The 25,806-nt window shown below is 34.7% G+C and overlaps 7 protein-coding genes across 22 annotated transcripts in view; 6 read left to right on the top strand and 1 right to left on the bottom strand.

Annotated features, from left to right (window-relative positions):
• or30bv1 (odorant receptor, family 30, subfamily BV, member 1) overlaps positions 1-25,806 on the bottom strand; it is a 190,265-nt gene that overhangs the window by 150,501 nt on the left and 13,958 nt on the right. The gene's annotated exons all lie outside the window — the stretch shown is intronic.
• On the top strand, positions 161-1,171 carry or42a8 (odorant receptor, family 42, subfamily A, member 8). The gene is given in 1 exon segment (NM_001130798.1): positions 161-1,171. A coding segment is annotated over 1 exon segment (1,011 nt).
• On the top strand, positions 4,710-5,714 carry or42a5 (odorant receptor, family 42, subfamily A, member 5). The gene has a single exon (NM_001128563.1). The coding sequence runs from the start codon at positions 4,710-4,712 to the stop codon at positions 5,712-5,714; it is 1,005 nt and encodes a 334-aa protein (NP_001122035.1).
• or42a6 (odorant receptor, family 42, subfamily A, member 6) lies at positions 9,204-10,220 on the top strand. Its single transcript, NM_001128571.1, has one exon. The coding sequence runs from the start codon at positions 9,204-9,206 to the stop codon at positions 10,218-10,220; it is 1,017 nt and encodes a 338-aa protein (NP_001122043.1).
• or42a2 (odorant receptor, family 42, subfamily A, member 2) lies at positions 15,228-16,217 on the top strand. Its single transcript, NM_001130807.1, has one exon. The coding sequence runs from the start codon at positions 15,228-15,230 to the stop codon at positions 16,215-16,217; it is 990 nt and encodes a 329-aa protein (NP_001124279.1).
• On the top strand, positions 18,106-19,083 carry or109-6 (odorant receptor, family 42, subfamily A, member 3). Its single transcript, NM_001128409.2, has one exon. The coding sequence runs from the start codon at positions 18,106-18,108 to the stop codon at positions 19,081-19,083; it is 978 nt and encodes a 325-aa protein (NP_001121881.1).
• Positions 21,135-22,112, top strand: or42a7 (odorant receptor, family 42, subfamily A, member 7). Its single transcript, NM_001130816.2, has one exon. It carries the CDS (start codon positions 21,135-21,137, stop codon positions 22,110-22,112), a length of 978 nt encoding a protein of 325 aa, NP_001124288.2.

The raw sequence follows: 25,806 nt of genomic DNA, 5'->3' as shown, positions 1-25,806 counted from the left end.
CAATGTGGATATATACTGTATATAAAAAAGACAATTCACAAACACCATCATGACTGCAAAGAAAACAGTGTTTTTTACATTGTCTGCTTTTTGAAAATTGAGTTTTTTTACTTTTACAGTTCTTGATTACAGGTAACACAAACCCAGAGCAGCAGATGTCATGAGCTCCATACAGTCAAACTCTTCTGCAAACGAGACCTTTGTTCGTCCTGCAACATTTTTCCTCAGTGGCCTTTCTAATGTTCCACATGCAAAATACTATTATGTGTTCTTGTCTTTAGTGTATGTTGCTACTGTTTTGGGGAATTCATTTATCATGTGTGTGATTTATTTGTCTCGCAGACTTCACACAGCCAAATATGTTGTTGTTTTCCATCTGGCCTTTTCTGATCTGTGTGGAAGCTCGACTGTGATTCCAAAAATAATTGACACATTTTTATTCGAACATCAGGAGATTTCATATGAAGCATGTTTGGCAAACACGTTTTTTATATATCATTTCCTAAATATCCAGTCTTTAACACTACTTGTCATGGCTTATGACAGACTGGTTGCTATTTGTTTTCCTCTACGTTATCATGCTATTATAACCAAACCAACAATGTTCCTGATCCTAGGAGGAATGTGGATTTATTCTGTGACATATTTTTCTGTATTTATAGGTTTGCTAAATAGACTCTCTTTTTGTAAATCTAATGTGATTGATAGTTATTTTTGTGATTACAGTCTTCTGAATAAACTAGCGTGTAATGATAATTCTATAAATATTTTGATGATAAAAATTTGCTTTGGTGTCATGATTGGCATGCCACTCATGCTGATCTTTGTCTCATATTTCTGCATTTCTTTAGCTCTGTTTAAGATTGCTCATGGTGCCGATCAAGCCAAAGCCATAAAAACCTGCACCTCACACCTCATGTTGGTGGCAATTAGTTATATCCCCTATTTAAGTAGTCACATTGCATTCTTAACATCACATATTCAACCAAACACCCGGTTAATTAACCATTCCCTCACACAGACAATTTCACCTATGCTGAATCCCATCATTTACACTCTAAAGACAGAGGAGGTAATGCAATCCATAAAAGATCTGTACAAATCTAGCAAAGTGAGCAGTACAGTACAAATGAAATGTAGGAGAAATTCGAAACTAAAATTACAGGTTTAAACTGTGGTCTGTGAGTTGATGGATTTTATATGTTAGATGTTGTTACAAATGTATTGTAAACAGGCCCAACATATTCTAACTATTTAAGATGAAACCTAAAAAACAAAGCTATACATTTATTAGTTTATTCTAAGTTAAACAGTGAGTCAAATGAAATAACATTTTACTCCCCTTTGCTTTAAATATAACAAAAGGTTTGAAATGCTTCTGCATCAGTGTTTGTTTTCATTATGAATAGACATCTTCACACTTGAATATATTCTCTATATTATAAAACATTCACTGGAATGAGTTTCAGTTCTGCTGAATGTGACCCAAAGTTTGTGAATTACATTTATTTTTCCAGAGGTCAACTTTTTTCTTCAGAGTGATGCAGGCATCTGTTTTAAGGAACTAAATTAGTTTAAGAGATCTTGTTCACCAAAAGTAATCAAATAATGACAACTATAAGCAACTTAATAGCCGTGCACAAATACAGTTTTACGTCCTATATTGTTTTTAATCTACCAACCCATCAATGTATAAATCCATATATTGATGTAACAAACGGTCAAGGCACAATTTTGGGACTGCAACAATAAATTAATAATGAAATCAACTGATTACTTTCATCTTTCATCAAGTCCAAAGTTAACATCATTTAACAGGAATGAAGACTACTTCCTTTTGTAAAACTTATTTGAAATATTTCAGAAGTCAAAAGAGAAATTACTTTCTAGGTCCCTTTACCATACAACATAATGTAATTTTTGTCCGTGTATTTACAGTAAATGCACATTGGAACATTTACTATTAGTAATCTGTGCAGTTTCCATGAAAAAAATCCAGAAGTAACGTCATTTTACAGGAATGAAAACTACTTCCTATTGTAAAACACATTTGAAATATTTCAGAAGTCAACAGAGAAATTACTTTCTAGGTCCCTGCACTGACATATAAATGTATCTTTATGGATATAAATGAACATTTGGACATTCACCATTGGTTGACAATTTTTTGTTATTTATGTTTTTTTTGGTTATGAATTCAAGCAAACATTTTCTTTATGTGTAATTTCTCATCTCAGTTTTAGTGTGCATGCATAAACAGAATGAGAACAGGACATGCATGGTAACTGTGCTTTCTCACCGGCAGTGTTCATAACATGCAGCTGAAAAGTTGTCATTCATTTTCTTTTCGGCTTAGTCCGATACTCATCCAGCATATGTTTTACGCAGCAGATGCCCTTCCACCTGCAACCGATCACTGGGAAACATCCATACACACTCATTCACACACATACAATACAGCCAATTTAGCTTACCCAATTCACCTATACCACATGCCTGTGGACTTGTGGGGGAAACCGGAGCACCCGGAGTAAACCCATGCAAACACAGCAAACTCCACACAGAAATGCCAACTGACCCAGCCAGGGCTTGAACCAGCGACTTTCTTGCTGTGAGGTGATTGCTGAACATTACATAATAACATTTTTTTTTAAAGTCCATACAGCTTTCAAAGCATACTCGAATTCTAATAAAAATCTTCTGGTTAATACTGGTTTAAGCCTAGTTAAACCACTGTTGTACATGCACTGTCAGTTTGTTCAGAAAAATTATGTTGAATGTGGATGTGTGTATTGAGGTCTGTGAGCTCTTCCAATGATAAAAATGACCTGTCCCAGACATTGCGCACATTTTCACGAAACTCTAATGAATGCTAATATCCTCATGCATGTGACCTGCCTTAAGTAAATGTGACAAAATGTATTCAACAGAACTGTGCACACATTATGTACTTATATCCTCTGAATTTTTATAAACACATAAACAATATATATGCCCTACAAATTGTTTTTGCACTACCTAATTTGTCCACAATATGTCAATCCTGATCCCAAATGTTGATAGAAATTTTACAAAAAGATGGATCAAGAAAATCATATTACAAAACACAGTAAAAGATAGAGACACTAGTGTTGGTGAGTTCTAAGAATCCAGTGGCTTCACTATTATTCTAACTGTAAAATGATAAGGTTAAGAATTTGTAAATGCTTCACTACTTTCTTTAAAACAGAAAGGAAAAGGTTGCCACTTACACAAAATGAGGTGTGATCTGTATTACTACAGCTAAATAAAACTTTATTCAAGCCTTGGAAAGAGAAGTATTAGTCTTATATTAGTACTATTACTACTACTAATTATTGTTATTATTATAATGTTAAATGTAATTAAAAATTTAAAAATCTAATGAAGTCATTAGTGCATGTCCAGTCAAAGTACATCTTGGCGTCATTATTATTTCTCAGACTCTAATAAAAATCTATAATAAAATCGAATAAAATCTATAAATCACCATATCCATAATGAGTGCATGCATAAAGGAATTAATAGACATTTGCAACTATTTTAACAAAGTTAATATCAATCATCTATTTCATCAAGATAGATAGTACAGAGACTGGACAGCAAAAAATCTGTACCAAATTATATAAAAATATATATTTATTATATTATATAATATATTATATTTTATGTATGTATGTACAGTTGAAGTCAGAATTATTAGCCCCCTTTAAATCCTTTTTTTTTTTCATATTTGCCAAATTATGTTTAACGAAGCAAGGAAATTATCACAGTATGTTTGATAATATTTTTACCTCTGGAGAAAGTCTTATATTTTTTCCCGACTGTCTACAGAACAAACCATCATACAATAACTTGCCTAATTACCCTAAACAGCCTAGTTCACCTAATTAACCTAGTTAAGCCTTTAAATGTCACTTTAAGCTGTATAGAAGTGTCTTGAAAAATATCTAGTCAAATATTATTTACTGTCACCATTGCAAAGATAAAATAAATCAGTTATTAGAGATGAGTTATTAAAGCTATTATGTCAAGTAATGTGTTGAAAAAATATTCTTGCCGTTAAACAGAAATTGGGGGAAAAATAAACAGGGGGGGGCTAATGATTCTGACTTCAACTGTATGTATGTATACATGTAGGAAAGTTTTCTGGACAATTGCATTGTTGATTTATTCCTGCCCCTTCTTGCTCAAGTCTACAGGGAATACCGTTGCCCCAACAAAAGTCCCAAGCTCAAGAGAAAGATCGAATATAAATTTGTCTAATAAGTAGAATAATGGCACTGTGAAAGCTTTGCAGAAGGTAGAGTATCCAAAATGCTTTCCTTCTATTTCTTTCAATTTCTTTTATTAATATTTTATTATTAGGTAATTACATTATATACAAAAACAAATCATTAACTCAGTTGTGAATGAGAATTATGATTTTAATTTATATGTGCGTCTTACATGACACTCAAGGACACCTTACATAAAAAAACAATCTCCATTATAAACAATTCACATTATAACAGCCATGACAGTAGACCTAATATAAACAACCATATAAATTACTAAAATGACTAAAAATGGATGTTAAGGGGAGATTTTAAAAGAATAGGTTTAATAGTGTTTTGAATGTTGTCTGTGATTGAGTTTACTTTTTCAGTTCTTCATTACAGGTGACAAAAAAACCCAGAGCAGCAGGTGTCATGAGCTCCATACAGTCAAACTCTTCTGCAAACGAGACCTTTGTTCGTCCTGCAAAATTTTTTCTTAGTGGCCTTTCTAATGTTCCACATGTAAAATACTATTATGTGTTCTTGTCTTTGGTGTATGTTGTTACTGTTTTGGGAAATTCATTTCTCATGTGTACTATTTATTTAGCCCGGAGACTTCACACAGCCAAATATATTGTTGTTTTCCATCTTGCCTTTTCTGATCTGTGTGGAAGCTCGGCTGTGATTCCCAAAACCATTGATACGTTTTTATTTGACCACCAGGATATTTCATATGAAGCATGTTTGGCAAACACGTTTTTTATATATCATTTCCTAAATATCCAGTCTTTAACACTACTTGTCATGGCTTATGACAGACTGGTTGCTATTTGTTTTCCTCTACATTATCATGCCATTATAACTAAAGCAGCAATGTTCCTCATCCTAGGAGGAATGTGGATTTTTTCTGTGACACATATTTCAGTATTTGTAGGTTTGCTAAATAGACTCTCCTTTTGCAGATCTACTGTGATTGATAGTTATTTTTGTGATTATAGTCTAATCAATAGACTAGCTTGTAATGATAATTCTCTAAATATTTTAATGATTAAAATAAATTTTGGTCTGCTGCTTTGTGCACCACTCATATTAATCTTTGTCTCATATTTCTGCATTTCGTTAGCTTTGTTTAAGATTGCTCATGGTGCTGATCGAGTAAAAGCCATAAAAACATGCACCTCACATCTCATGTTGGTGGTAGTCGGTTATACCCCATTAATAAGTAATCAAATAGCAGTCTTAACAGCACCTATGCCTGCCAACATACGGTTAATTAACAATTGCCTGACACAGGTGATACCACCTATGCTGAATCCTATCATATACACTCTGAAGACAGATGAGGTCATGCAGTCTATTAAAGAACTGTACAATGGCCGCAATGTGAAAAATATAGGACAGATGAAATGTACAAGGAGATATTCAAAACAGAAATGACTTGTTTAAATGTGACATTTCAACAAACATCTAAATGTTGATGGATTTTTTATGTTATATCAGAAATGTATTTTAACAGGCTAAATATGTTTTAAACAACTGAGCTCAAACCTAGCCAACACGGTATAGTTTTTAAATAAAGCTAAGATTTATCTTTGGGAAATAAAGTCATATGAAATAACATTTTAATCACATTTACTTTAAATAAAACAAATGGTTCAAAATGCTCCTGCATCAGTGTTAATTATTAATTAATTATAAATGGGTCACACTTTATTTTGATGGTCTGTTTGTTGAATTTAAGTTACATTGCATCTAAATGCCAACTAAATCTCAATAGATTACAAGTAGACTGTTGGGTTGGGGTTAGGGTTGGGATTAGGGTTAGTGTAAATTGACATGTACTTGTAGTTAAATGTCTGTTAATGGAGCAGTATCAACAGATATTAAGCAAACAGTCTGCTCAAATGGACCATCAAAATAAAGTGCTATTAATTTACTGACAATTGTTTTAGATTTGCTGATTGTGCCCCACAGACAGTTTGTAAATTAAATAGTGACTTATTTTTTCATTTTAAGAGTGATCCCATCTCATGCAATTCAAGCATGTCTCAGTGAGCTTAATCATTATCATTAACAAGTATTATGCTCTGTGAAACAATAAAAACAAAAGCAGTGAATGCATTCACCTTTCCAGATTTATCCTAATAGAGAATTTCATTTAACAGAACTTTATAGGGCTGCAAGATATACAGTTACTTAAATGGTATCGCAATAACATGGCTCTTAAAACGATACGACTAGGCGACTAGTGTGTGGGGCTGCACGCTGCCTCCACGGCCCATTAGGTGTATGTTGAGCTGTGCTTTTCCTCTCAGACCACTCTCAAAGTGACTCTCATAGTTTCATAAAGACAAAATGAGGCATGCATATACACATCCTCTTAGTGACCACTTGTGGACAAAGCTGATCGGCCAAATAAAATATGGAATTATATTGCATATGTTGCTGACAAGTCTGGGCAAGCCCACAGTTGTTGCAAAGCCTGTGTGCACCGTGACAGCCCATGTGCAAAATGCAGACAACCATGCTTGCTTGCAGTTTGGAGAATGAATCTAAAATAGTAATAGTTTCTGTGTGTATGAACAGAGCTGTTGTCACCCCCACAAACCTTACCCAAGTTCTTCTGATAGTGCTGTGGAGCCAGGCAAAAGTATAAATCAGCCTTAAAATGGGTGGTCTATTGTGTGGTTCATGCAAACTTTGGCAGGACAATTTTTTGATAATTGCACCAAATCATGAAAATCAGCTAAACTTATTAATTAAGAGAGCACGTATGAAATGGTCAAACTGTATTTATGCATTTATTCACTTTCTGGCATGCATCACCTGCTGTAAACAGAGAGAATGTTTAACTAATTAATGCACATTTTTAGCAGAAAATGACTTTCTTCTCATTCAATTAAACATTTACAATAAATTCAAGATAAATAGACGCATGTTGTAACATGAGTCTGGGACAACAGAGGTCAGGGTTCAAATGCAATTTATTATAGTCCAGTAATAATTTAAATGTGAATAAGACAGAATGGCTGTCTCATGAACAGTGAGGACCAATCAACATCTCCAGGTTTTCCTTTGATAACCTAACCCAAAAATTGAATTGTTCATTTAAACAATGCTGCAACAATTGTATTAATGTTAAAATCTATTGACTGGACTGCAGACTAAATATGCATTTTAATTATTATTATTTTTTATTTAGATTTATTTTACTTGATTTTAAATTGTTCTACTTTGTCTCAGCTGACAGCAAACACCAAGTGTTTAATAATAAATAAAAATAGTTCTATTGAGTGACAATGTTCAGTTTTTTTATGCTGTAGTATCGTTTTAGTATTGGTATTGTGATATTTATTAATTTAGGTATTTTGCCGAAGACAACATTTAAGTATTGTCACAACACTATTTGAAAGCATTATACAATTCTAGCTTTTATACTGGGTTGTGGCTGGAAAGACATCCACTGAGTAAAACATATGCCAGAGTAGTTGTTGGTTCACTTCGTTATGGTAAACCGTGATAATCAGCAAAAAATAAAATAAAAATAATAATAATAAAAAAGTATAAATGAATGAAATTGATACCAATATTTCCATTTATTTACATTTTTATACCTGAAGTTCACAGATATCAATCAAGTGTATTCATAATGTGACCCTTTACAATAAGGTTTCATTTGTTAATGCTAGTAAATGTATACAGTATACATAGAACTAGGAATGAACAATACTAGTACTATATAGAATCATAGCTCAACATTTACTAATGCATTATTAAGATCAAAAGTTGTACTTGTTAACAAAGACATGCTTTAAATGACAACTACAGTTAAAAATTATTAATAAATACTATTAATAAATATGTTGTTCATGTTAGTAAATACAGTAACATTAAACCCTCAGGAGTGGCACATTATTTTATAAGTTAAAGATTTAATTGTAATTTTACATATTAATAATTATTTCACTGTAAATGAATAGTTCATCCAAAAATTCTGTAAGGTCTAGAGACCTTCATTTATCTTCAAAACACAAATTAGGATATATTGTATAAAATCCAGGAGCTCTATGAATCTCTAAAGACAGCAAGGGTTATGTAATTCATGAACCAAAACCATGGTTAAAACATTTCATGCGTCTTTAGTGGTTCCACTGTGAACTTTTGAAGCTACGAGAAAACTTTTGTATTCACAAAATGTTTTTTCTCTTTTGTGTCAATTCATGGCACACATTTTCGAGTTTCGTGTTTGCACTGACATTTCACCCAGGGTATATGTCTGCACTGTTTTGTAGACATTTTTGATAACTATCTGAACTTTGGACGCTTAGCGACCCTTGCCGTCAGATAGCTCTGCTGTAAATATTTTCACTTGTGTTCTCAAGATGAATGAAGATATCATGAGGTTTGGAACAACCAAGGATGAACAATTAATTACAGAACTTTAATTTTGAATGATACGAGTAACTGAAAAATCTGATTAGCCACTTTTTACAATAATTAACTCCTTGCCCATAATTTTATTTTATAAAAGATTTTTTTTTTTTTTTTTTTTTGGACAGAGTTGGCACTGTTGATTTATTCCTGTTCCTTCTTGTTCATGTCTATAGAGGAAATTGTTGCTTCATCCACTGAAGTTTCAAGCTCAAGAGAATTACATAATATAAATTTGTCTGCTGGCAGGTAGAATTATGACATTGTGGAAGCTTTGCAAAAGGTAGAGTATGATAAGGTGGAGTTCCTCTTTCTCTCTAATTCTATTGTAACTCAATGAACTATTTTATTATTTGTTTGTAAATTTAAAAAGTTTTGTTCCTTAATACACTTTGACGGGTAAGATTTATTTTTGTTCAATATTTTCTGCTATTAAGCATATTTATATCACATTCCTTTATTACAGGTGACACAAAGACCCAGAGAGCAGGTATCATGAGCTTCATACAGTCAAACTCTTCTGCAAACGAGACCTTTGTTCGTCCTGCAACATTTTTCCTCAGTGGCCTTTCTAATGTTCCACATGCAAAATACTACTATGTGTTCTTGTCTTTAGTGTATGTTGCTACTGTTTTGGGAAATTCATTTATCATGTGTGTGATTTATATGTCTCGCAGACTTCACACAGCCAAATACATTGTTGTTTTCCATCTGGCCTTTTCTGATCTGTGTGGAAGCTCGACTGTGATTCCAAATGTTATAGATACATTTTTATTTGACCACCAGGAGATTTCGTATGAAGCATGTTTGGCAAACACATTTTTTACATATCATTTTATGAATCTGCAGTCTTTAACGCTACTTGTCATGGCTTATGACAGACTGGTTGCTATTTGTTTTCCTCTGCAGTATCATGCCATTGTAACCAATGCAGCAATGTTTTCGATCCTAGGAGGGATGTGGATTTTTTCTGTGACACATTTTTCTGTATTTGTAGGATTGCTAAATAGACTTTCTTTTTGTAAATCTAATGTGATCGATAGTTATTTTTGCGATTACAGCCTGATCAATAGACTAGCTTGTAATGATAACTCTGTGAATATTATGATGGTAAAAATTAACTTTGGTCTTCTGATCTGTACGCCACTCATACTGATCTTCATTTCATATTTCTGCATTTCTTTAGCTTTGTTTAAGATTGCTCATGGTGTTGATCGAGCCAAAGCCATAAAAACCTGCACCTCACATCTCATGTTGGTGGCAATATTTTTTATTCCATTTTTAAGTAATCAAATTGCAATTTTGACAACATCAGTCCACCTAAACACACGGTTAATTAACAGTTCCCTGACACAGGCAATACCACCTATGCTGAATCCCATCATATACACTCTAAAGACTGATGAGGTCATGCAGTCCGTAAAAGAACTATACAAAAGAAAAGTGAACACAACTACTGAAAGAAGAATGAAATGGAACAGTAGAAACTCTAAACAAAAAATACAGGTTTAAAGTTATTATCAGCTGAAAAATCAGTTGAGTTGATTGATTAAATGTCAGATGATGTAACAAATCTGTGTTGTACATTTGTAAATCTCTGAGCTAAAACTTATTAAAGCCATTTGGTGATTGGTTTTGCTAATTTAAAAGGCTATATAAACAACCTCAAAAGAAGATTTCAAATAATAAAACGTTAAGTTTAAGTGACATGAAAGAATATTTTAATTATATTTGCTTTAAAAATTGCAAAAGGTTTAGAAATGCTCCATCATTTTTTTTCTGCACTGAACAGATGACATCACACTCCTAAATATATTTAGATCCTGAATCAACCATTAGCTGGTATTCATTTTAGTTTTGCTTGCCATGACCAGAACTTTGTAACTTCCATTCAGTAGGTCAACATTTTTTTTTCTTTAGAGTGATCCTAGAATGTTCTCTGAAAGCATGTGTTTCGGTGAACTAAATTATTCCAAGTCAGTAACTATGACAAGCAAGAAAGCAGAATACAGAAATATAATTTATATAGACCTACATTAGAAAGCAGGCGGTTAATTCTGCTGTGGGGATCCCTGATCAATCAGGGACTAAGCCAAAGGAAAATTAATAAATGAATATTAGAGAGCATCTACAAGTTTGCGTGCACCTAACAGTACAGCTAACTAGAATAGCTGGAAGATGTAACATTAACTACAAGCAAAGGCCTATTTTCTTTTCTTCTTTGCAAGATCAAAGTCTGAAAATGAAATCATTTTACAGAAAAGACTAATTAATTCCTATTGATCAAAAATCTATGAAGCAGATCATAATTCTATCAAACACATCAACAAACCAGCAATAAGGCACTATGTGTGTCACTTTTTTTACATTTAAACATGCACAAAAAATAACAAAAATCAATCCTAAATACAGAAAACCAAACATAAGAGGACGAATAGAGGAAAAACATAAATAAAACAATTTGTAAAAAAAGAACTATCAAATATTATTGAAAACCAGGGGTGGGTGTTTTCATAATTATTTCATTTAAAGAGCCCATATTATGGGTTTTTGAAAATTTCCCTCCATGTAGTGTGTAACACAGCTCTAAGTGAAGTGAAGTATCCAGCTAAGGCTTAAATCTGTAAGAATACAGTGTTTAAAACGGTTGATTCATCTATAAAAGAGTCGACTCATAGTGCTTCAAACGAGTCGCCTTGATACCGATTCATTAGGTGTTTCGCCATGACGTACGAACGAAACCAAGTTATTCACGTGCACGCGCAAACCCGGGAGATTTCAAACCTGAGGCCCCGCCCTCTGATGCAGAAACCTAGTCACACACACACACCCCCACAAACACACGCACACAAACATGCCGGTCGATTGAAGTCACACTGCAGATAGATATTATCGAGGGTCTACCCAAAGTTGAAACATCAGCATTATGACCAAGCAGTTGGAAACTACTGGAAACTTCTGGAAGCTACATGCTACACAGAATACTTCATCTGCGTTTGTTAAAGGAAGGATCAGTAAAGAGTAACTTACTGCTGGACATGTCAGGATGGATTTTTCTTCCTCCATTTCTCAAGTGTAAGTATGTGCGATTAAAGTTGTTGCCTTGTTGACTCTAGCTTGCAAATGTATTTAGTTGTGATTTGTTACTTGTAACCGAGTGTACTGTATCAGGTTAACTGGCTATATTCTCTTATCGCGTGCAAAGTCACGTTAAAAACGCGACGCGTGCTGTTTGTTTACGGAGCTCCGTGGTAGAGGTCTGCATTCCCGCGGCTGTCCCCGCGCCAGATTTCTGTGGCGTGGGAATAAATTTCCGAATAAGTCGCGGGAGCGGTCGGTAACGGGTTTAATTTGGGACGGGAGCGGGCTGTCTAGCAATATCACGGATATTGCTATGCGAATGAGAAAGATGTGTCTGCTTGGTGCTTGTGTGTATGTGTGTTAGTGCGCACGCGCGTGTATGAGAGAGAGCGCGAGCGAGAGCTTTGTGTGCTTGGTCCTGTGTGTGTGTTTATACAGACAGCTTGGCTGTCTGGACTGTATAGCTGGGTGATATTTGGTTGTGTTCTCCTTCGCTCTAGCGGGATCGGGCGCGGCGGGCAGAAAACGGGGCGGGTTCTCAGGCTAAAACCTGGCGGGTGCGGGCGGAAGCGGGAGCGTTGTTGTCCGGAGGTGTGTGTGTGTTTGTGTGTGTGTGTGTGGCAGCTAAAATCCACGCCTACACTAACGAATGTGTATGAACTGTGATTACTTTTTATATTGCTGATTAGCTATTGGGCATTTCATTCTCTGACTGAAGGCAGTCGACTAATCGTGACAGACTGTCATCGGTCCAATCAGCGCAGAGTAGCTTCGCGCTAAGGAGGGGTTTGGGAACAAATGAATCACTGGACGATTTATACAGGAGTCGCTGGGATAATTAGGTAAAAATAAATGCAGATTTTAAGACCATGAAAGTGTTTTTTGACCTTGCATGCATATTAGACTGTTGTTGGAGACCCTTACAACCAAGATATGACCCTATTTCATGTATAATATGGGCTCTTTAAATGTTTTGACTGCTAAAAAATGTATACTATTTGTTTATTTAAATCATATTTAATGAGATCAATGTTATTTTTAAATCAATAATAAGTATATATTTACAATACCAACAAGCTTTCACTCACTCTACCTCAGCTTATTCCCTTCTTTATCAGTGGTCTCCACAGCAGAATGAACCACTAATAACTCTGGAACATTTTACCAGTGAGTGCCCTTACAGTTGCAACCTATCTCTGAAAGTGAATGAGCTTGTGCAGCACAAGTTATAGGAAACACTTACACACTACCATTCACACCCACACTCACATTTTACAACAAGCTTATACATCATACATTTACATGCTCTTTAAATTATACCATAATCATAACAATAGACACTGTTGTCAACAAAATCATAATCATCCCATGTTTAAGCTTATGTTGCTATTTATCCAAAACTTGGGAATCTTTGTTCAATTACAACAGTATGTTATAGGAAAGTTTTTTTGTCTGAATAAGACATACCTATTAGGGATATAATGTGCAGATACACATATGACCTGATCCTATTGAGTCAACTAAATAAGAGAAAATAAGACAGAAAGTCTCTGCCATGAGAAAGACGTGTTTCCCAGAAGGAAAGATGTTTCAAGGAAAGACTAGAGTTTTCTAGTTGGGGAATTTACTAGAAGAGTAGAATAAGTGCACACATTTTAAGGTGGGGAGAAATGACCCAGTAAAGGGTTAATCACACCAAAGGTGTTTTTAAAAATGTAAAAACGCACTGCACTGTATTTTTGTTGACTTTAGAAAAGAGCAGTGTACTGTGCTTTTAATCTATCAATTGTCCTGGTGCTAGAGTATGACGTTATGCTCTTTTTCTGCACAGACTTTTTTTATTTTAACCACAAGTGCAGGCTTAAGGCTGATTTATACTTCTGTGTCAAGCGCACGTGTATGCTACGGCACAGCCTACGAGTGGATGCATAGCCCTCGCCGACGTGCACATCTCAAAATATGTAACTACATGTCGCAACGATGCGTAGCGCAAGCTCTGTGATTGGCCGGCTTGGAAGCGCTGACAAGTGTGGGCAGGACCATGTGTCAAGTGTTTATAAAGGAGCTCCGGATGGAGACTGTTGCTTTGTGTTTACATTATTGTTAAAGCTGTTGCACGTCCGCCGATTCCTGCCTCAAAATGAGCGAGTTTGAACCACTTGTAAATTAAGGAAGCGTTCAGAAAAAAACAAAACACCAGTGAAGAAACTCGACACAGAGGAACATAGGCACCTACTCCCAGCTAGCGTTTCGAAAATTTATTGCAGAGCTACAGAAACAGCGCACAGAAGTATGAATGCGACGTAAGTAAGGCTGATCACTTGACGCAAAAGTATAAACCAGGCGTTAGAATTGGTAGAGAGAGGTCTGGGGTGCATGAACAGCACAAAAAAACACTTGCTGCCAATAGAAAATCTTTTTAAAGGCCTCTTAATCCAAAAATTATGCTCAGTGGAATCAGGGAACCATTTTGTGACACCGATCCTGCTCTTCCCCTATTTTTGAATGCTGTGAATATACTGGTCATCTAGCCCACAGTTCTAAAGATATCTGCTAAAGGGGTGCCATACTCTGATGCCCAGGAGCAGGAAACACTCCTTGCAGAGTTAGTATTGTGACAGGCATGCCAAGGTGATGACATCCATTATAAAACAATTAACCAACCTCTGTTCCTTTTCCCTTTTGTTGACCTCAGAAACAAAGAGCTGCTATGAGCTTCTGAGGATGCACATGTGGTCCAAAAAAATACGCAAGAATTGGACAAAGCAAATCTAAAGCTGGGTCGGCCTCCTAAGGCAACACAGATTTATCACCTGATCTCGAAAAGAAGTAGGAAACTTTGGCATACAACTAGGCCAGGGTCTCATGATTACATAGAAGGATGCTGGCCTGAATTCAATTGATTTATTTATGAAACCTGCCTGCAAGTCCCATACCCAAAAGGATCTCCCTGTCTGTCCAATGGCCAGGTCAAGCTTGCTGAGTGACCTGCCATAGACTGTATCAGTAGAGACTGTTTCATTAAGTGGAGCGTGAGATATATTGAATGCTAATGACCTGTTCACAATTGTATGTTATCCAAAAAATAAAAAGAGCTTTCTGGACAATGGCACCATCGATGTAGCCCTGCCCCTTCATTTTCCACTCAATAGGGAGCTTTGTTGCTTCAACTAATGTTGCAATCTCAAGTGAATTAAATGATATAAAGTTGTTTGATGGTTGGTAGAATAAGGACATTTTGAAAGCTTTGCAAAAGGTATATATATACCTTGTATTGTTTGTTCTCTAAATATGTTACTACATTTATATCTGGAATTATTAGTTAAAATTGGGTTTTAGCAAAGCCTTGAAACCATTATTTATATTTCGTGCAGCGTACATTGAATTATTCTTTTTTTACAGGTGGCAAAACCCCAGACAGCAGGTGTCATGAACTTCATGCAGTCAAACTCTTCTGCAAACACGACCTTTGTTCGTCCTGCAACCTTTTTTCTAAACGGCCTTTCTAATGTTCCACATGTAAAATATTACTATATGTTCTTGTCTTTAGTTCATGTTGCTACTGTTTTGGGAAACTCATTTCTCATGAGTACTATTTATTTAGCTCGCAGACTTCACACAGCCAAATATATTGTTGTTTTCCATTTGGCTTTTTCTGATCTCTGTGGAAGCTCAACTGTTGTTCCAAAAATCATTGACACGTTTTTATTTGAGCACCAGGACATTTTATATGAAGCATGTTTGGCAAATATGTTTTTTGTGTATTTTTTCATGAGTATGCAATCTTTAACATTACTTATCTTAGCTTATGACAGACTAGTTGCTATTTGTTTTCCTCTCCGATATCATGCCATTGTAACCAAGCCGTCAATGTTTCTTATCATAGGAGCGATGTGGATTTTTTCTTTGACATATTTTTCAGTGCTTGTAGGTTTGGTCAACAGAATTTCTTTTTGTGGATCTAATGTGATTGACAGTTATTTTTGTGATCATGGTCTTATTTATAAACTTGCTTGTAATGATATTTCTATAAATTTACTGATGGGGAAAATGACATTTGGTCTCCTAATGTGTACACCCCTCATACTGATTTTTCTCTCATATTTTTTCATTGCTCTGGCTCTGCTTAAGATTGCTCATGGTGGTGCACGGATAAAAGCGATGAAAACCTGCACCTCACATCTAATGTTAGTGGCGATCGGCTATTTCCCACTTATAAGCAATCAAATTGCAGCTTTAACAACATCTATTGATCCAAACACACGAATATTTAACAACTCTTTGAGACAGGTAATACCATCTATGCTGAATCCCATCATATACACTCTGAAGACAGAGGAGGTCATGGAATCCATGAAAGACCTGTACAAACGAAGAAAAATTAACACAGCTATAGAAAGAAAAATGAAATGTGAAAGGGGAAATTAAAATATATGTATAATATATATACTGTATATATATATATATAAATATATAATTTTTTTTTAAAATCTGCTGTGATCATTCGACAAATTTCTAATATGCACTTAACAGATGTTGTTTTGTTTAATTTACTTTGTAAAGAGTCAATTATCTTTAAATATTTAAATCTTTTGTGTTGAAACCTATTAAAAAAAAACTGTGCTTTCCTCATCAGCATCTTCACAATCTTGAATATATAGTCAATTGTTTCAACTGAAACTTTTTTTTTTTCTTAAGACCATGTGGTGCAGGTATAACCTGAGCCTAATCATTATATTATATATATATATAAGTCTATATATAGTTCATGTAAAGAATGGGTCAAAATTATCAGTTCATCTTTTGTGCCAAAAATTATAAGAATATAAAGAAGATTATGTTTCTTTAAGATATTTTGTACATTTTCTACTGTAAATATTTTAAGACTCAAATTTGGCTTAGTAATATGCATTGCTAAACACTTTATTATAATGTATAATAATATATAATTATAATATTAGCAGTTGAGGCAACTGTCTTAATATATAGACTTTATTTTTAATCCTCAAATTGTAGATTTACAAGTAGTAGTAGTAGTTTTATATGGCCAAATATAGTCCTAACAATTTATACACCAATGGAACGCTTATTTATTCTTATTCAGTGTGATAAATCTATTAATTTACAAAAATTGACACTTATGACTAGTTTTGTGGTCCAGGTACACATCTTATTGACAGTGAACAAGTCGCCAGCACAGTACATTTATTGCAATGCACATTTATTGCAAGCAGCTGAAAAATTGAATTGCATAGAAATGTCCAGTAAGAGCATTTTTTGAGTGAATGTGCAGCTCATGCATAAGCAGATAGAATAAAGTGGAATATTACACTATTTTGATCTTTGGCCACAGCACACTTGCTCATGCCTTTTGGTCGACGGAGGAAAAAAAAAAAAAAAAAAAAAAAAAAACGGCCTTTACGTTGTAGATTTAAATGAATGGTTATATCCCACAAAGTTTTCTGCTTCTGTTACTCAGTGTCTACAGCTGGAGAGAGAGAGAAACCAGCATGCAGAAGAGTGCGGCACCACATATCCCTTTTCAGCTGATATTTTCTTCCCTTTTTCAACTCAAAATGCTATTTTTGCAAATAATTTTCGTCTGCTGAAAATTTGGTACATCCCTAATTACATCTGTCATCCAATAAAATAATAACAATAATTAAAAATTACAACTGTGCAATCAGTTTTATGATAAAGAACTTCCATTATATGATACGTGCAAGAACTTTCACTTTGCATTTGTGTTTCTATCCAACAAACTGGCGAGACAGACAATCAACAATATAAATTTTTGCTGAAATAATTTGTTGAATGCTTCATTTTTTAACAAGATGCATTATATACCTGTGAAATCTCATTTAACTAATGAAATGTACATTTTAACGATAACTATAACTGCAATGTATTTCATTTGTGGAATTCATTAATTGGGGCAGTTAAGAGGCATCCTGGCAGATGAAGAAAGTAGTAGTAAAAGAAAAAAAAAAGCATTGGATAGTTCCACTGTTGATTTATCATCCATTTATTATGTCTGTAGGGAGAGTCGCTGCATCACCTAAAATCCCAAGCTCAAGAGAATGATTTGATATAAATTTGTCTGCTGGCTGGTAGAACAATGACACTGTGGAAGCTTCGCAGAAGGTAGAGACTGAACCATGTGTCCTTTTTCTCTCTATTTTACTGCAGTGACTTCTTGAATTATTTGTTTGGGTCACATCAGCAACTGGAAATTAAATCATTATTTGAACATTCTGTTATTGAGAGCATTGCAGTTCTTTTCTCACAGGTTACAAAGACCCAGACAGCAGGTGTCATGAGCTCCATACAGACAAATCCTTCAGCAAATCTGACCTTTGTTCGTCCTGCAAAATTTTTCCTCAGTGGCCTTTCTAATGTTCCACATGCAAAATACTACTATGTGTTCTTGTCTTTAGCTTATGTTGTGACTGTTTTGGGGAATTCATTTCTCATGTGTATCATGTATTTGTCCCGCAGACTTCACACAGCTAAATACATTGCTGTTTTTCATCTGGCCCTCTCTGATCTGTGTGGAAGCTCAACTGTTATTCCAAAAGTCATTGATACACTTTTATTTGATCACCAGGACGTTTCATATGAAGCATGTTTGACACATATGTTTTTTATTTACCATTTCATGAATCTGCAGTCTTTAACACTACTTGTCATGGCCTACGACAGGCTGGTTGCTATTTGTTTTCCTCTACGGTATCTAGCCATTGTGACCAAGCCGTCAATGTTTCTGATCGTAGGAGTGATGTGGATTTTTTCTGTGATATATTTTTCAGTGCTTGTAGGTTTGGTCAACAGAATCTCTTTTTGTGGATCTCGTGTGATAGACAGTTATTTTTGTGATCAAGGCATTATCTATAAACTTGCTTGTAATGATAATTCTATAAATCTAATGATGGGAAAAATTAGTTTTGGTCTCCTAATGTGCACACCTTTCATGCTGATTGTGATCTCATATTTTTTCATTGCTCTGGCTCTGCTTAAGATTTCTCATGGTGTTGACCGGATCAAAGCCATGAAAACCTGCACCTCACATCTCATGTTGGTGGCAATCGGGTATCTACCTTTGATAAGCAATCAAATTGCAGCGTTAACAACATCTATTGATCCAAACACTCGGATATTTAACAACTCTTTGAGACAGGTAATACCATCTATGCTGAATCCCATCATATACACTCTGAAGACAGAGGAGGTCATGGAATCCATAAAAGATCTGTACAAACGAAGAAAAATTAACACAGCTATAAAAAGAATTTGATGCAGCAGGAAAAATTTGAACTAATAACAACAAATTTAATGACACTTTCACACTGTTATAATTCAACTAATATCTAAAATAACAAACCTGTGTGTTTATGTGTATATGTATATGATACTTTATTATTTTTTACTTTATTTTATAAGCTTAGCTGCTAATAAAACAATGTAGCCTTTTAAAGAGCTTACAATTTTTTTTCCAGCACACCATCATCTTATATAAGCATACACTAGAACAGTGAATTACAGTAAAGAAATAAATTTATATATCACTCGTCATAAATTTATTTTTTAATTACTGTTATTTTGTAAACCAAATTTCTTCAAGTAACAATGGTTGAGATTCAATAGTAAAAGTAATCTAATCATTTTTTATATTATTTAAAAGTATTCTTCATATCATTTTTTTTTTTTTTTGCTGAGAAAATGGTACCGTTTAAGGTACTTACATTTTGTTAGATGTAGCATTGCAATGTTGCAAATTTGTACATTGACTCTCAGCAGTCAATTGGAAAACCTTGTGTAATACATTAAGCTTTGACATCATAATTGTATTTGTAATTTAATTGTTTTAAATACAAGATATTTAACTAATATCATTCCTCATTAACAAATATTTAAGTAATGTATGTCATTGTGAAAAAGTCAATGTAAATATCTACTTGGGTAGAAAGGTTATAGTGCTGTAGCTTAACTACTTTAACTGATAAGGAGCTTGTATCTCATCAAACTACAGTACAGAGTACCTTCTCCAAACCATGCAGTTTAAAGCATTTGCCAAAAGTTTTAATGTTACAGTAATGTAACAAAACCTCCAGGTTGAAACCTAGTAAATATGATAAGCATTTTCATTTTGAAGAGACACCTTTACTCTCCTGATTACATTAATTGTTGTCTTCGGTGACTCATTCTCCGGTATTTGTTTGAGTTCTGCTAACTTTGATCCACACAAAGTTTAAATTAAACTTTAGGGAATCAACTTCAGTGAGCTAAATCATCATTTTCTATATATATTACTTTTATATGGCGTCACAGTGGGTAGCATGATCGCCTCACAGAAAGAAGGTTGCTGGTTCAAGCCTCGGCTAATTCAGTTGGCATGTTTTAATTTAACATGCCAACCGTGTTTAACAATGTTTTAAATTATTTTTTTTTCAGGGCTTTCACCTTTATTCGATAGGAAAGTAGAGAGAATTGACAGGAAAGCATTGGAAGCAGAGAGAGGGGAGGGATCCACGTAGCACCACGTGGCGGAATCAAATTCAGGTTGCCTTGAGCACTAGAGTGCATGTGTCGAAGCCCTAACCACTACACCATTGGCGCTAGTTGAAACTAGCGTTTCTGTGTGGAGTTTGCATTTTCTCCCTGTGTTGGCGTGGGTTTCTTCCGGGTGCTCCGGTTTCCTCCACAGTCCGAACATATGCGCTATAGGTGAATTGAATAAACTAAATTGGCCATAGTGTATGTGTGTGTGAGTGTTTTCAAGTACTGGATTGCGGCTGGAAGGGTATCCGCTGCGTAAAATATATGCTGGATAGGTTGGCTGTTCATTCACTGTGGCAACCCCTGATTAATAAAGGGACTAACCTAAAAAAAAAACAAATTACTTTAATATATAAAACATATGGTTTTATATAATACCTTATTTGTGATCTAAAAATAATACATAAATATGTAAAAAGTCCTGCATCTTTATCTGCAATTCTACAGGGAAAAGGGCTGATCCATAACCCCAATCTCAAGTGAATAAACTAATATAAATGTGTCTATTGGCTGAATAGCAACATTGTGGAAGCTTTGCAGAAGGTAGAGTATATAAAACATGCACTGCTTCTTCTCTATGATTCTGTTCTTGCTCAATTACTTTTTATTATTGTTTGATGGGGTTATTTCAAAAAATGAAAAATGATATGACATGAAAATAGTTAAATAGTAATTACTAAATTAATATAATGAAAATACATTATTTGAATAATCTCTGTAATTGAATGCATTTTTATGATGTTCCATCACAGTTCACACTAAAAACCTGGAACAAATATCATGAGCTCAATGGATTCCAACTCTTCTGCAAATGTGGCTTTTGTTCGTCCTGCAACATTTTTCCTTAATGGATTTTCAAATTTTCCACATGCAAAATACTACTATTTGTTCTTGTCATTGGTGTATGCTGTGACTGTTTTGGAGAATTCATTTATCATGTGTATTATTTATTTGTCCCGCAGACTTCACACAGCCAAATATATTGCTGTTTTTCATTTGGCTCTTTGTGATCTGTGTGGAAGCTCAGCTGTGATTCCAAAAGTCGTTGATACATTTTTATTTGACCACCAGGACATTTCATATGCAGCATGCATGGCTAATATATTTTTTGTTTTTCATTTTATGAATGTGCAGTCTTTGACACTACTTGTCATGGCTTATGACAGACTGGTCGCCATTTGTTTTCCTTTAAGATATCATGAGATTGTAACCAAAACATCCATGCTGCTGATATTAGGAGTGATATGGACATTTTCTCTAATATTTTTTTCTGTGTTTGTAGATTCTATAAATAGACTCTCTTTTTGCAGAACTAACGTGATTAATAATTATTTCTGTGATTATTGTACTGTCTACAGACTAGCTTGTAATGATAATTCTATAAATATTTTGATGGGAAAACTTGGGAATGATCTCCTTATTTTTACGCCACTGATATTAGTCTTCATTTCATATTTCTGCATTTCTCTGGCTTTGTTTAAAATTGCTCATGCTGTTGACCGGACCAAAGCCATAAAAACATGCACCACACATCTCATGTTAGTGGCAATTTTTTATATTCCAATTTTAAGCAATAATATTGCAGCTTTAACAACACCGTTCACTTCAGACATTCAGATAATAAACAATTCCCTGACACAGACAATACCACCTATGCTGAATCCCATCATATACACTCTAAAGACAGACGAGGTTATGCAATCTGTAAAAGAACTGTACAAACGCAGTAGAATGAACACAATTAGAGTAAGTAAAACAAAATGCTGAAAGAGAAATAAAAACGTTTACCAGCTTAATATATTTGCTGATTACCAATGATTTTTAACAGTACCTAATTGGTTTTGCCAATTTTGTTTTACACCTCTGAGCTAAAACCCATAGTAGCTATTCTTTAATTGCATGTTTTGTTCAAAATAAAATGCAAATAATTTGTGGCACCACATTAAAGTTAATTTTCTGTTAAAAATAAATCAACAGAGAATATTTTTCATTAAATTTTTTCGTTTTAGAAACGCTTCTGCATCATGTTTGTTATAATCATGAACCATGTTTTTAAACTGTTGTGTATTGCTAATTAGTTGACCAACAGAGAGTTTGTGAATTGAATAGTCTTGAATAGACTTTCATTACAAGTGATCAATGAACCTTTCAATCACCAAAAGTAATAAAATCACTGCACAACAGCATAGCGCCAGCACATGGTACACAATGCTATATGAAAGCTATTGCATAGATAAACCCACCCAGAGTATAACACAATGGTATTCTAACATAAATAAATATGTATATGTAAAATAAAAGACACAGGGCACATCTTATTCACCTACATATGTATATTTGTGAAATTAAAAACAATTCACCAAAAAAAAAAAAAAAAAGGTTAACTTTTGTTGTTTACTCAGATTTGTATTATCCCAAACCTGTACTGCATTACAGGAAATAAGGTATTTTGAAAGTCAACACGGTCTAAACAACATTTTGTCCAAATGACAGCAACATCACTGATTTGTCTGCATACGCAAGTAAGCTAGATTTGGAATTATTTGAGCCCAAAGTGAAAAGAAACAGTTGGAGGTCTTAAACCGGCAGGATAAAAAGCTTGGGTGGCACAGACGGGGCAAGGAATTGGATTGAGACTGGCAGGGCAAGAAGCTTGGACAGCTGACATTAAGCCACATACAGTTGCTGGAGCAATTACTGGCAGGTGTGCTGGGGCTGGAGCCAACACTGAACCGGGCCAGCAATGCCATCTGGCTCTTCATGAACTGGATCTGGGCCTGAATCAACCATGCCCTTTAGGGCTGCAGAAACTGGATTGGGGCCTGAGTCAACAATGCCCCCCCAGGGAGGCAAAAACTGGATTGTAGCCTGACACAACAATCCCCTCTGGGGCTGGAGAAACTGAATTGTGGGTTTCAGCAGGAGGAGAAATTCTGGGAACTGGAGGGGGTCTATGGCAACATGGTAGCAAAACAAACACTACAAACAAAACATTGGGGTTAACAAAAATGAAAAGCAAACAGATAAACAGATCAAGGAGTTGCTGTGTTGGTTAGGTCTTGTGTCACAATATAGCTGAGGTAATGAGAAGAGTTTGTAGGAATAAAGTAAAAGCATTGTTTAGCAACGTGGACACCTCCAAATGGTGTTGAATGAGTCACATAATGTATTTATAAGATTTAATTCACCCCAAAAATGTAATTTCTGTCTTCATGTAATGTATTTGTGACCGCAAAATTACACGTGACGTGAGCTGACGGTCAGCTGTTACCACAGAGAGGGCGGACGCACGTGCACCTCTGAATAATGTTTTCTTCAGTGACCAGAACAGGCATAGGCTGTTAATAACAGCTAATAAAGTTTTTAATAACATCCAGTTTGTGGCACAGAGTGATTGTTTGGGAGCCGCGCGGGAAGAGAACCGTTCTTAGCAGTGAAAATGAAACCGAAAGCGCACACAGTGTTGCCAGATGTAGTTGACTGATTTCAGCCCAAAAAGTATCCAAAACCTTCCGAAATGCAAAAATACCCGCCCAGTCATCTGTATTCACGAAAATCACGCCAGTGATAAATTTTAAGCAGAAAATGACAGATTGTAAGCATACGTTACAAACACAATAATTCAACATCAGAATTATCATTAGCATGAATGACTACGACAAATGTAAAGTCTGTTCAAGTCCACCATTCCAATACAAAATTTAGCATTTTAACCAACAGTACAGCTACACAAAGCCTATTGCTGTTTTACCACATGTTTGAGAATAACAATAATAATAGCCCACTTATATTAACCTTTATTTTACATCTACAGAATTGTGAGAAAATTGTGATTTTTATTTCAAGCAAAAAAAAAAAAAAAGTGATTTTCACTTTTGCCAGAATCGTGCAGCTCTAAAGGTGGAAAAGTGAATGAGGGTACAATAGGGGTGATTTCAAATACAGAAGACAATTTTATTTGCCCAATTCACCTTTTTCTTAGACCGCAAAATTACCCATTATGCTTTGTGTGTATGTGCAAGGAGAATGCTTCAAACTTCTGTTCGGCAACTGATTTGTATAAAGAGTCACATTCGGACAGCTTTGAAACGATAGTTTTAATCGATTTTGTTTGCTTTTAACACCTTTAAACGAATACTGCAGTCAATCAACACCACTTCTGAACTGATTATTTTAAAAATGCGATCTAATGTGTTGGAAAACAACTGATCCAAGGCATTTTTCCCTTGTTGTCAGACGGCATCTAGTGCTATTAAAATGAAGCCTAGTCATCGCTAAAGTCAGCAATTTCTCTCTTTCAAATAAATAAGCAACCCAAACAAATGTAATTCTCCAAAATGCTTGAGACACAAACATAGCTTGTACTGTACTAACAAAATGATTAAACAAGTGTCATAAAATAAAGTGAAAATAAAGTGGCATTTTAAAATAACAAAAAAACATATACCATGGTAAATACTACACAACACAAACTAACTAGATGAAACATGCTCCCGATTAGAAAAGCTGCTGAGTACAGTAAAACAGCTCACAGGCCGGAAACACTGACGCTATACTTCAGCATCTGATCTGATGGCAGACACCAAATTAGAAAAGCACTTTTCTCTCACACTTGAACTGCATCTGACAGAAGTATAACGGTTTTAACACGCATCTATCTTTCAAAATTTAAGTTTTGCATCACAAAAAAACTCTGTTAGCCACTGAAAACAGTATTGACACCCAGTTGAGAAACGCTGCTCTGGCTGATAACATTTCTTAATGGAAGTTCTAAACACCCAGAAGGCACTGGTCACTATGGCGCCCTCCATGCAGCAACGAAGAAAAAGGTTTATACTGAATGTCTTTGAACTGTGGCAAAAACTAGAGAACCAGGAGGAAACCCACAGGAACACAGGGAGAACATGCAAACTACACACAGAAATGCCAACTGAACAGAAACCTTCTTGCTGTAAGGCGACAGCGCTAACCACCTAAATATTTGTACATCTGTATTTGTACCTAAACATATTTTATGTTAAATCACTTAAATAAGTCTAATAGAAATAATCCTTTCAGACTAACACATTTTGAAAAAAGTCCAGATAGGCAAACTTACTGTTGTACAGGGGTAAGCAATTTTGGTTATAACATTGCTTACTATGATATAACAGCTTTGAGGTAAAGAGGAACTGGTAGGAGAAAATATAATTTCTATCATCATTTACTTGCCATTATTATTCCAAACTATTATTCCCAAAGTTTCACCATAAATATTTGTAATGCAATATGTGATGTTCTAGTCCTTACGTTAAAGTCTAAACACTGATCAACAAGCAAATAGAAGCTCAAAGTTCATATGAAGATAAATTTTGATTCTAAATTACTACCGTAACAATAATGAATGAACTTAAGTTCCTATGCAACTAAAGTGCAAAATTTTAGTGATACAAATATAAAAATATATTAATACAAATAATAA

Source organism: Danio rerio, chromosome 10, assembly GCF_049306965.1.
Source record: "Danio rerio strain Tuebingen ecotype United States chromosome 10, GRCz12tu, whole genome shotgun sequence".
In the NCBI taxonomy this organism is placed as follows: domain Eukaryota; kingdom Metazoa; phylum Chordata; class Actinopteri; order Cypriniformes; family Danionidae; genus Danio; species Danio rerio.
This window is presented reverse-complemented; position numbering and strand designations above follow the sequence as displayed.